This window comes from Callospermophilus lateralis, chromosome 5 (assembly GCF_048772815.1).
Source record: "Callospermophilus lateralis isolate mCalLat2 chromosome 5, mCalLat2.hap1, whole genome shotgun sequence".
In the NCBI taxonomy this organism is placed as follows: domain Eukaryota; kingdom Metazoa; phylum Chordata; class Mammalia; order Rodentia; family Sciuridae; genus Callospermophilus; species Callospermophilus lateralis.
Genome location: NC_135309.1, coordinates 5,749,588 through 5,763,041, shown reverse-complemented (window position 1 = coordinate 5,763,041; position 13,454 = coordinate 5,749,588). Strand labels below are relative to the sequence as shown.

General features: G+C 39.1%; 1 protein-coding gene and 1 pseudogene across 1 annotated transcript; both read right to left on the bottom strand.

Annotated features, from left to right (window-relative positions):
* Positions 1-2,727: 2,727 nt before the first annotated feature.
* LOC143400194 (olfactory receptor 2T33-like) lies at positions 2,728-3,663 on the bottom strand. Its single transcript, XM_076857510.1, has one exon. The coding sequence runs from the start codon at positions 3,661-3,663 to the stop codon at positions 2,728-2,730; it is 936 nt and encodes a 311-aa protein (XP_076713625.1).
* Positions 3,664-3,665: 2 nt separating this feature from the next.
* Positions 3,666-12,921, bottom strand: LOC143400193 (olfactory receptor 2T8-like; annotated as a pseudogene).
* Between the last annotated feature and the right edge of the window lie 533 nt (positions 12,922-13,454).

Here is a 13,454-nt window from a genome sequence, read left to right as displayed (position 1 = left end):
AGTCAAGAAACTGTCAAGATAATATTGAAAATTGTCTTCACAGATGTACATCTGGTCTAACTGGAATGCATGCTGAACTCTTTTCTGTAAACATATCGAGAAGAATGGGATCACTGCTAGTGGCCAGACATTACCTGAAGTGGGCCTGGAGCTGGGAGGGGGGTGTGTCACTCCCAATCTCCATGGTGCCCAGTGCAGGACATGCCCCATCCATGTCCTGGTGAGTGTGAGTGCGCCTCACCTCTGCTCCACAGGAACTTTCCTTCTGCTTAAACTGCTGCAAACTCACTGGCCCCTAGGAAGGCTATGCCCCAACCACAGCAGACAAGAAAATGAGGAGCAAGAGGAAGGCTCCCAAAGCTTCGGCTTCCACAAGAACCCTTCCTTCTGTCACTTTTCTTTTGCAAGAATGAGTCCTGAAGTGACACTGCCATCAAAGAGGAAGAAAAAGGTTTACTGCTCATGGTGCATCAAGGGAAATCTTCCTCTAGTCTCCAGAGATAGTGATCACACCTCCTCAGTCATATAGGAAGACACCACACGTGGATAAATCTGTACTTTCCATTCTGTGTTTTGGTACAAGTGCACATTTGACACAATGTGAAAAGACAAACACAATGTCTTACTGTCAGAATTCTGACTCACTTCTCTCCCACAACTGTAGAGTCAGCTGGTCATACACTCAAGTTGATTCCCTGTCTTGTACATCATTCCCCTTGGAGTATTGAAGGGGGAGTTGCTGCTCATAGCACGTGACTTCCTGATTTAGGGTCCACATCAAGCAGAACACTGCTCACAGAGTAGGCTGGGAACAGCAGAGCTCCTATGTCACCACACGGCATTCACCAGTAAACACAGGCGCCAAGTCAAGGGTCAGGGAAAGACAAGGCCTTGCTGAGTATCAGAAAGACAATTAGAGGAATAAAGCCCAGTGAACAGAGAAGTCTGAAGTCAGAATCAAAGCACCAGCAAGGTTCTCCTTAGTTCTCCTTAGTTCTAAGTTTTAAAGGTGAATCTATTAAAAATAACCATTATTTATTTAAAATTTCACAAGATACAAGGTTATAGATCATGACAACTTACCTTGAAAATATGAGGAGGAGTGGAGTTAAAATGGAGTATTCACATTTATGTATTTATATTTGTGGGGCCGGTGACAGAGCACAGGTTCTTATGCATCCTAGACAAGTGCTGTACAACAGAGACAGAGAGACGCCTGTCTTGTTTTAGTTTTCTTTTCTTTTTTTTTTTTTTGAAGGTAATCAAAATTAAGTAACCGTTTGATTAATATAACCTGATATTACTGTAAAATAGTCTCTACAGAGTTTGTGGTAATCATTAAGCAAAAAACCTGATGCAATGAAAATCAAAAGCAAAGATTCAAAACATAACAATAGATGAAATTGCTTAACTATATGGAATTCAGTAAGAAAAAAAGAATTAACATACAGCAAAAATAGAAAAAAAAACAAGGGAAAGTAATAAGTTCTTACCTGTTAATAATTACATCATTTGAACATCAAATGAATAAATTGAATACACAATGAATAAATTCTTTGATTCTAAAATGTTAAGCAGCTGAATGATTAAAAACACCAAAGAGCAACCCCATGTGCTTCCAAGAGACCCCTCACATGTGAGAACACACAGAGGAAAGTGAAGGAAAGAAGAGGATATTCCATGAATAGAAGACAAAGAGAGCAGCCACCTAGGCTTGAATTCAAATAAAATGACTGACGCTGAAAGAAACAAGAGTTGAAGTCACCATATTTATTCAGGAGATGATTCAGCAGAATAATAAAACATACCCAATATATAAAGCAACACTCTTTGCTGTGAGGACAGAGACAGCAGTGTAATAATGACAGGCACCTTCAACACCTGCCTTCAGCAATGGGAACCTCAACCAGACAGAAATCCAACAGGGCAGCCCTGGGTTTAACTGCACCTGAAACCAAGTGGATGCAGTGGGCAGCCAAGAACATGGCCCCCAACGTGTTCTTATCCAAAAACTCTGGCATCTACCCAAGGAGATGGTGTTAGACCAGGACACAAAGAAAAGACCACTTACTCCAATTAAAATCAAATTAAAGCAAGTTTATAATTTCAACCAGCTGGGCTGCCTCTCCTACAAAAAAAAACACAGGAACAAAACAGCACTACAGCTTTCTTGTAGCCCAGCTTTATAGCACAGAAAGTTACACAAAGGGGGGTCACAGATAACAAAATTCTGAGGAGCATAACACTAATACTAGTTTACATTTTTGCTGGCCCTGACATCAGAATTTATGAAGGTCATTAGAGCCTCAGTGAGGGTCCTTATCTGTCCAGGGAAGGCCAAGATTTATGAAGCATCATTAAAGTTTAGAGAAGGCTGCTATCTGGTCAGAGAGAGCCAGGCATGGGTGAGTTCAAGGCATGGGCAGGCATTCCAAGCAAGATCAGAATTTGCAGTAATTTATAGTAAAGCCAAAATTAGATTTTCATGTGCCAAGATGGCTCCCAATTTTAAGAGGGAATCAGACTGGGCCTATCACAATAAAATTTTTAAATGATTCACCAAACACTGCACAGAAATACCTTAAAAGATAAAATGGCAAAGTGAAAACAAAATAAATTGAAAGAACACAAAATCAGCAGTTCAATAGAGCAAATAAACTAGTAACTTGTAATGACAGCATGAGTACATTTTGGGAGGTGCCATTTCAGTAAATCCTCGTGTTGGAATCACATAGCATGTGTCTTGCCCAGCCAATTTCTGAAGGCCCCCTTGACATCTTTATTCCTCACACTGTAGATGAGGGGGTTCAGCACAGGAGTAAAGATGGTGTAAAATGCAGAGACTACTTTGCTGTGGCCCACTGAGTGGTAGGACCTGGGTCTCATGTAAATGACCATGAGGGTGCCATAGAACATCCCTACCACAACCAGATGAGAGGAGCAGGTGGTTAAGGCTTTCTTTCTGGCTGCAGCAGAATGCATTCTTAACACAGCAGCCAGGATGAGACTGTATGAGACCACAATGAGAGACAGAGGGATCAAGAGCATCAGGATGCAACAGATGTACATGAAAAACTCAAAAACAGTGGTGTCCGCACAGACAAGGCGCATCAACGAAGGTGCCTCACAGAAGAAGTGGTCTATCACCCTGGAGTGGCAGTAGGGGAAGCTCAGAGTGGCACTGGCTTGCATCAGCCCATCAATTCCTCCCAAAAGCCAGGAGCCTGCTATCAGTTGAGAACACAGCTTGTGGCTCATGAGAACATGGTAGCGCAATGGGTGGCATATGGCCACATAGCGGTCATAGGACATGGCTGCCAGGAGGAAGCACTCTCCCCCTCCCAGAGTGAGTAACAAGAAGATCTGGGAAACACAGCCAGCAGGAGAGATAGACCTGGAGTTCAGCAGGTAGCTGGCTGCCATTTTGGGGATGATGGTGGAGACCAGCATCAAGTCCATGAGGGAGAGTTGGCTGAGCAGGAAGTACATGGGGGTGTGGAGTCTGGGGTCTGTGTGGATGAGCAGAATCATCAGGGCATTGCCCACCAGGGAGGCGATGAAGGTCATGAACACCAGAGAAAACAGGACTCGATGGGTCTTTGTGTAGTCAAAGAGCCCCAGGAGAATGAAGTTCATCGCCATGGGGTCAGTGGAGTTCTCCATGGCTATGGGCAACCTGGAAGGCAGGAGAATGTTTGAGAAATTTGGCCTGGTTAAAATGAGAATCTGGAACTTCCTTAAAATGGCTTGATCACCTGACAGAAAGCCTTATCCTGGAGGCCTAGTTATTTAATTTTCTTCTCTCCAGCAAAACATTTTCTATAGTATTCACGGTTCATAGCTGCCAGGAGTTTAGTATATTCTCAATTCCAGCTAAATTAGAAAAAAAATGTACACACGGCTTTTATACAAGCCTCTCTCTCAGGTTGCAGCAGAGTGCTAGTCTGAGAAGGCTGATGCTTGGCCTGTCATTGCCAGTGTGATGCCTTTCATGTCATCCTGGCCCAAAGAAGCCATGTTGTGTAATCCCAGGTTTCTACATTGGAATATCTCCCTGTTGGAGGACTTTTGAATTCATGTAGATTAGTGGATGTTGCATTCTCTCTTGTGATTGTAACTTTTCAGTTTTCTCACACTTGTATTTAAGGGAGTTTCTGGAGATTTCCTTCAATGCTAGGATGAATTGAAATTTAAAATTTAAATAAGCAATCTAAGCAAAATGTATAACCACTGAAATCAGACTTTGCTGTTTAGGAAAGAAAACATGACTAAATCTCTCTATTCCACAAAGGCAGGGGTGTGCCCCACCACGCCCACCTCCTCACCTGGTCACCACTTCTCCTCCTGATCAGGAGACATTGGTCAGTAAAACACCCTCAGGGCAACTGTCTTCCACATCTAGGAGGTACTCAAAGAGCTGCTATGTTAGACTGAAAATTCCCATTTTAAAAGTTGATAATTTCTTAGAGGAACTTAAATAACATGAAGAAACAAACTGTGCTACTTGCAGGCTCTCACACTTAAGTAATCCTAGGTTCTTACAGGCAGGAGACAAGTGCCAGTCTGTTAATTAAGACTGGTCCAAACAAGGTTCTTCACTTGAAGTTAGTGTGGATTATGAACAGGACACAGAGCCTCTCTGTTAATAACAGAGATGGCTCTCTTGTAACTGAAACCTCCAGATGGCATTTCTCTGCCATGATGTCCTACGTGGGTGAAAGGCTCTCTTCTCACACCTCAGTGAGATTTATCTTCTCCTTATAAATTTAAGTTTGTACAGAGAATAATAGATTAATGACTACCAATAAAAAATGCATGGGTTCAGTCATAATCTATGTGTAGCAGGCCATTTCTGATTTATTTTTTCAATTTAATTAAAACCCAAGATAAATTTTGTAAGTGGGCAGCACACCTCTAATAAACACTGCAGCTATAGTGACTAATGTAGTATGCTAACAATTCTCTTTAAATTTAAATACTTAGATGTTCTTGTTATCAAAACAGCCATTGTTCTAATTATCATAATATTTAACATTATTGTTATAATATTGAACATGTTACTATCATGCTCTCTTAATTGCATATGTATGTATATATACATCCAGTTTACCAATTCTTAATCACTGTTGCATCAGTTAGACATTATGCATATAGCATATTGTATTTATAAATGCCTGGTAACTCTCTAATACTCATATTGTGATCTAAGTCCTTTATATGTGGTAAGACTTTCTGTAGTAATCAATCTTAAATTGTTGCCTTTATTCTTTGAGGATAAATGAATCCCTTACTTTCTCACTATATTCAGCTGTCAATCTTTTTCAATTCCTGCAGCTGTGATGTTGTTAGGTATTTTCAGGAGCAGTAATAATTTGCCAGTCATAAAACCATGAAAATAAGTTTTGAGTCACATTTCCCAAGATACCAAGGTGAAAACTGTTCTACTCCTTGAAGCCTGGATTAATCTGCAAAATCATTGTAAAATATTTTCCTCTTCTTTCTATTGAAAATGTTTCTTACACATCTTTTTATTTATACACAATTGCTTTATTTTATCATTTATATATATATTGTAGATATCTTCCCTGAACTATTTTATAGAATTCAAAATTTTATAACACTATTTAGGACCAAACTTTGCATTATATACACCCATGTTGGTGGACTTACATGCTGTTACTCATATGTGGATGGGCTGCATTATGTGAGTAGCTTGTCAAATCTGAATGCTCTGCATAATTTTGGGATAAAGGTGCCACTGATTGCTATGTAAACTATATTCATAATCACTGTGAGTTTGGTATTGATTTTCACTGTTACCAAATAGTGCTATCATATATCTCAGTCTTACAAATGCACTGGTCCAAGCTTTCTTCCCACTGCTTGGTGTGGATGGAAAGGCTGTGCTCTGTGACTGGCTCAACCACAGATGAAGGAGGGCTTGCTGTGGCTAAGCCAGGCAGCACAGTGTATCATGGACAGAGATGTGATTATGGGTGGGTGAGTTAGCCTGAGAGTGGAAGGAAAGCATCCAAGTCCTGCACAAACCTACTCAGAAAACTTGTATGAGATGTGGGCAGCTCACCAGCCCCTGAGACATGCCCCGGCAGGTCCCAGACTTGGGAGAACCTCATACTGCCCTGGAGGCTTCCAACCCCAGCTTCCTGCTGCTGTGGATTCACTCTCTGACCCGTGTTTTATAAAAATAGCAACAGCTGTGCTGACACCAGCTTCCTATAAAATCTGCAGAGAATAAAATACTTCAATGTAATTTGCACTCTCTATTCATATGTGAAGAAGAAAATCATTTGACACTAAAAGTATTTCAAAACATTTTTGTGATCTGATGAACTTTTCACTCACTGAACACTCCTTTCTATTTAAATTTCCACATGAAGTATCCTGTGGAATGTCTGAATATTAACAAGTGGACACCGAAAATCCAGAAATTTATGTGAGTTGTTAAGACAAATTCTAAAAATTAAAGAACCGATATGCATTTGTCTTCCTTTCCTTATCTCAATGGAATCATTTCATTTAATAATGTGCACACAGAAATACAGATTTGTGGTCTGGGGACTTAACCTTAAGATCTATATATCTTACCAGTAGATGGATAAAATGAGGAAACTTAAATCAATACTCACCTCAACTTTATTCTGTACAGACTGGACGGACTAACAATATGAATTAGAATAGTATGTACTTCTTCCATTGTTTGGTGATTACAAAAGAAAATTCATGCAAAAACATTGTAGCATGCATGACCCTTCATTTCCACAAATATTGCCCATAATTATTAGGTTTAGAATATTATTACAATTGGTCATGAATAGATACTGCCTACCCAAATATTTTGGAAAAATAAATAAGTACTTTAGGATTATAATATTGTGTGTGTGTATGTGTGTATATATATATATATATATATATATATATATATATATATATATATATATATACTTAAAAGACAATACTTTCAACATCACTTTGGACTGTGAACTTTGTCCATGTTTCATAAATTCTTTGAATACACAACAGTCCCAGAAGAGCACCGCTAATTTAATCATTGTAAGACTATTGTGCCCTTTCATTATTAGTCTTGAAATTCTTCATAAATTAGCAAATTAATTTTAATTAGTAAAATTAATATACTTAAAGAATTGAATTAGTAAAATTAATATGCTAAAGAATTGTTTTGAGTTAATATATCATGGATATTTTCATATACACTATAATTTTCACAATTTTTTTTCATATTTGGAAGCATTAAGTCAAATGATAGAATCCTAGAATGTGTTCATCACAAAAAAAAAATAGATGTTGTGGGCAAATGAATACAATTATGTATGCCTCCATACAATTAATTTCAAGAAACATTTGTGGGTCAAAGAATTGTCAGTTCCCTGCCCTTTTCCTCTCTATATTGAAAACAGTGACATCCTGCTGTTACTTATTTCCCAATTACATAAGCTTTGTGATTATGGAGAGCTCACTTCTTACATCTACAGTGTATGTCCACCCAGTTCAGTGTGGCTCCCCAGAATGAAAAATCTACAATCTTTCCACCAAAGGTGCATGTCACATATCTTGCTGACCAATACTTAGATTTGTCCTGAATAGGGTAGTTTTCTTCAATCAATCACAGAATTTGCCATAAAGCACCCTTCACTAGGTCTCCCAGGGACAGTGTTAGCTCACTTCCAACATGGATGATAACAGCTGTGGCAAATATCACCCTAAGCTCCACTTGGTCAAGGATAGTCTTATCTAATGTTACAACAGATAAATGAGGCAGACTGTGCTTACATTTTAGAATTGCAGATGTAGAAAAGAGTATTTACAAAATGGATTTTTTTAGTTTCCTGAAAAAAAAATGTTTGTTCTCAAACTAGAGAACATGACTCTAGAATGCAGGCCTGAGAGAGTCCTTCTAGGTTTCCCCATTCCCAGGTTTCATTGCAATTACAACAGTGTCAAGATGCATGTTCTGAATAAATCAAATAACATGAAATAAATAATGGACTTTTAAAGGCTTAGGCTGCTCCAAGGATAAGCTTTCTGGTAACTGACAAGTTAATTCAAGTAGGGCACACCACTGTGATAGTCATTCTCAGCAGATGCAGTGTCCCAAACACCCTTATTGCACAAAGGAAGTAGGTGAGAAATACTTTATTAATTTACCACAAATGGAAACTCTTTGACTATAGGAATGCTGACCTAACCCATGGGAAGCAGTGGCTCTGTCCCCCTTGTAGTTTTAATCACTGGCCAACCCGTCAGTGTGTTCCAGTGAACCCCCCATTCCACAGGAGTGGGTTGAGGGCAAGCAGGTGGGCTTGTGCATGACATTATTATTGGTTTCTACTATGACAGTGACAGGTCCTGAGGGGTAGGCACACCTGTCTGCAGTCGGTGTTTTAAAATGTGGATAGAAACAGTACCCCAAAGAAATAAGGAAAACACAGGAGTGAAGACAGAGTGATTAATCTATTACTGTTTCCTAGTCAGCTCTCACTTCATCATAGAAACCACTGCTCTCATCTACTCAAAAGCTCCCGGAGTTAGGTGCACAGGTTTAAGTGAAAGGATTCACTGCATTTATCTAACCCAGAGCTGAACCTGAGCATCTCTCACTGCTCCTGAATTCCCCATCACCAATATTTTTTGCCTAATTTCAACTTGATAAAATGAAATCATTTAATTTAAGCATAGAAAATATGTAGTCTCTGTAGAAACTGACAGGTCTAATACAATTACTGTGTTTATGCACACTCATTCAGACTTCAGTTTCTCCTGATACTATGCACTGCCTGTTGGAATAGCTTACTATCATCTACACTGTGAGAATTTTAAAAATATAATTTGTTCATTAACATGGGGTGAAAATGTAGAGCTAACCTCATACCTGGAAAAAACCTAAAGGAAGGAAAAGCACCTTGAGTACACTGAAGTTGTCGCTTCTTTAAGTTCCTTTTCAATAGCAAATGAGAACTATTATATAACTATGAAATTATTACCAGGGAACCCATAGTGACAGTCACAATGATCATGCTATTTGACAGAGGTGACATTTATGTTTTGCAAATTTTACAAAATGTGTTTGCAGAGAGTAAAAGGAACATTAAGAGATTATTGGATGAGATCAAGATACTTTAGTTCTTGATTTTAAAATTATGTACATGTCTTAAAAATATGAAAAAAAAATTGACAACGACTTAAGCTTTAGAGAACACTACCTCTTTCCAGCACTCAGGCTAAGTCTTGGCACTGACCTGCTTCCTGAGCAGCCACTGTGCAGGGCCTGGAGCTTCTAGACTCTGCCCCTGGACCACTGTGTACTTCTATAAAAGGCTCTGCTGCTTGTGTAAAATGAGAGGCACCCATCCAAAGTCCTAGAGCACCTTACCATCAGGCTTAGGAAGTCTCAACAGGAGCATGTTCAGTAGGATGGGGTGACAAGACATTTTCTCCTCTTATTAGCTCAATGCAGATGATTCTCAAATCCCAGGATATTGGATCCCTAAAGCAAACTTCCTGCAGGGCTAGTGCACTGTTATTACCAGGATATGATTCATTGAAAGGAGGCAGATTTCCAATAATAAATGAGATGGTACTTGTAAATGAATTCTCTCTTTCCTGGGAATGCAATCCACTCTGTTGGCCTGAACTTTAGCAATATCCATGTGTCAAGATACATCTGAAAGTTACAGAGGATAGAGTGTCTTAGAAATACTTTGCTCTAAAATATGTTATTTTAAAGTGGAAAACAAAATTTGGACTAAATATTACGCAAGAAAATAAAAAGTTGTGAAAGAAGTAATTCAGATGAGAACAAAATAAGTCAAAGTAAAAAACAAAATAGTTAATCTCTGAGTATTTTATTTTTATTTTCTTGGAGTTGAATTTGTACTAATTACTTTTTCCTTTGACTTTTATACAAATAATATCTAGACATTTTCACAACACATAAATATGTTTCATTATTTTATTTTAAAATTAAGAGCTTTGCAAGCTTGCCACATGTCTTCCCTGAAAATTATTTTAGGTTTATAAAAATTCACCAGTTAAAGATAAAACATATAGTCTGACCACCTGAAACATCATTTTTGAAATTCTATTTTTATCATTTTATCTAATATTTTATATTTTAGCATAAAATGTTTCTATAAAATTTCAGATTCTCAATGTCATCATTCTTCCAATGGAAATGGAAGACTGTGTTAAAGGGTTTACTCTAATTAATTTAAAAAAAAAAGGGTTTACTCTAGGGCTGGGGTTATGGTACAGTGGTAGAGTGCTTGCCTAAGATGCATGAGGCATTGGGTTCTATCCCTAGCACAACATAAAAATACTGAACAAAACAAAATGCATAGTATAACCAAAGATGTAAGTTTTATTATTTAAAGTAAAATGAAAGAGAATGAAGATGTATTACACAAATACACTATTAGTAAAAACAGTTCATCTTCAGCCATTGAATTAAAGTGAGTGTTTGAAAATACACAACAAACAACTGAATATATAATTTCATTTTTTTCTTTTATACTAAATTTAATATAGCATTTTAAATATCATATATGGTCCATGAATGAACTACCAAGTTGGGCTCATTGGGGAGACTACATGCTTTATTATTTCTTTCCAAGAATAAAAACATCCAGTTAACAAAATTTAAAAAAAAATCAGACAGTAAAATAATACAAAAATATAGAACTTTCACAGCAATCAGGGGAAGCCAAGCTAAAAACAAAATAAGTTACCAAGACACTAGAAGTTCTAAAAAATAAAGTCTGATAACACATGGATGCAAAAGAATCTTGAGCACTGTGGTGGTGGATATGTCATATTAACATTCTGTTTCAGCAATCAAGTCAAGAAAAAGTTCACCATCCATCTACCTAAATAATAGTTTTTAAAAACAACAACAACAACTTTTGATCCCACAAATAAGCTTTAATTTCCATAGATCCAAACTGAACATAGTCCAGACATCCTCCAAAACACATGGGGTAACACATTGTGGCATTTTAGACAATAGAAGACCTGTAGGAATTAAACAGGGTGAAGAACTGGTGAGAGCAGAGTTGCAGGGGAGTCTTTGAACTGAAAGAAAAAACACAGTATGTAGGACTATTCATCATGTGGTCCCAAGGACAAGAATAGAACAGGCCAAACTAAATGATGGGATAAACAGCAGACCCATGGTCGTTTTTGAGGGTGCTTCACTGGTGGTGGAGGGACTTGGGAGACTGGTGCATGTAGCCTTTCTTGATTACAGTGTAGACTATTAGGCTTGTATTTATTGAAACTGTTTGAAAGAAAATGCTGGGTTGTGCGCATCATACTTCTTAAAAAGTATACCTCAGTTGAAACATAGATAATAATCCCAAAATTGCTGGAATAGTGAATTCACTTTTTGAGTAAATGTTCATTAAAACATGCAGGTTTATTGATAAGTAAAATGTGTGGGGCAGATATACAGATACAAGGGAATCCAATTGTTCTCCCTTATCTCTGGTTTTGTGCACCAGAGACTCAGTTACCTGCAATCAACTACAAACTGAAAACTTAAAATTAAAAAATCCAGAAATACATATTCCATAAGTATAGAATCTGGCACAGCAATGCTCCAGTCTGATCTGAAAAGATGAACCTCTCCACTTAATGAGAAAAGAATTATAGGCAGAGGTTGCAGAGATCTTTGCTAAGAGTAAATATACATGTGAAACTGCAAAGAAGGAAAAAGAAAAGCATGCTACTTTTGCTCTTGAACCTCAAGTTGCAAAAGTTATTGCCACAGCACTCAGTGTTCAGCTAAGGTCAACAATGTTTTCAAAGAAAGCATCAGTGGTTCCAGGTATCCCCTGGGCAATGTGGATCATGTCTCTAATTCATAAGGAGGGGTCCCTGTAATTACCCCTCTAAAAATCCCACCAGTCACTCTGCCCAACCACAAAAGCTGGGGCAATGTAGTGTATTGTTAATAAAGCGTCAAGGCCACACACTGGCCACACACTTTCTCAGGGCCCCCTTGACCTCGCTGTTCCTCAAGCTGTAAATGAGGGGGTTCAGCATAGGGGTGAGGATGCTATAGAAGGCTGACACCACCTTATCTTGGTGAGCTGACCTGTAAGACTTGGGTCTCATGTAGATTGAAATGGCAGCCCCATAAAAGAGCCCCACCACAGCCACGTGTGAGGAGCAGGTGGCAAAGGCCTTCTTACGGGCTTCTGGGGAGTGCATGTGGAGGATGGCAGCCAGGATGAGACTGTAGGAGGTCAGGATGAGGCAGAAGGGCACCAGGAGCATCAACACACAGCAGAAGTACATGACATTCTCAAAGACAGACGTGTCAGCACAAGCCAAGCGTACCAGTGTAGGGGCCTCACAGAAGAAATGGTCTATCTCTCACCTGCTGCAAAATGGGAAGCTCAGGGAAACAACTGCCTGCATCAGCCCGTCAGCTGCTCCCAGGAACCAGGACCCCATGGTCATCCTCAGACACAGTGGCCAGCTCATGAGCATGGGATAGCGCAGAGGGTGGCATATGGCCACATAGCGGTCATAGGACATGGCTGCTAAGAGGAAGCACTTCCCACCACCCAGAGTGAGAAGGAAGAAGATCTGCAAGCCACAGCCAGCAGGGGAGATGGACTTGATTCCAGTCAAGTAGTCAGCAGCCATTTTGGGCACAGTGGTGGAAACCAGCATGGCATCCATGAGGGACAGTTGGCTCAGAAGGAAGTACATGGGCATATGGAGCCGGAGGTCCCACTGAATAAGGAGAATCATGAGGGCATTGCCCACTAGAGCCGTGAAAGCTATTGTCAGAACCATCCCAAAGAGAAACTGTTGGGCTCTGGAGTGGCCCAAGAGACCTAGGAGAATGAAGTCGGAACTGGCGTTCCCACTTTCCATGATTTCAAACAACAGAAGAGACACTGTCAGTGGAAACATAGGAGAAAGATTAATTTTTTAAATGCCCCTTGTTATTTATATCCTTCTAAATAATCACATGTGTAATAATGAAACCCGTTTCAAATCTTTCATCTCTCATTTTTCTTCTTGTTTTTATTTTTGGTGCTGGGGATTGAACTCAGTGGTGCTCGGCCACTGAGCCACATCCCCAGCCCTGTTTTGTATTTTATTTTGAAACAGGGTCTCACTGAGTTCCCTAGTGCCTCACCATTGCTAAGGCTGGTGTCTAACCTGCAATTCTTCTGTCTCAGTCTCCCGAGCTGCTGGGATTACAGGCATGTGCCACCACGCCCGGGTTCATCTACTTTTTAAACATGTTTAAATCAAGATAAAATTAACTAAAAGGTTTTTTTTTTTTTTGGTCATTTTGAAGTTTCACATGATAAATGCCTCATAGGTTGAGTGTTGATTAATTGGCAAACCAAATCCTAATTCTTGAGAAGTTGCAACTGACATGCAAAAGAGGCTTTTTT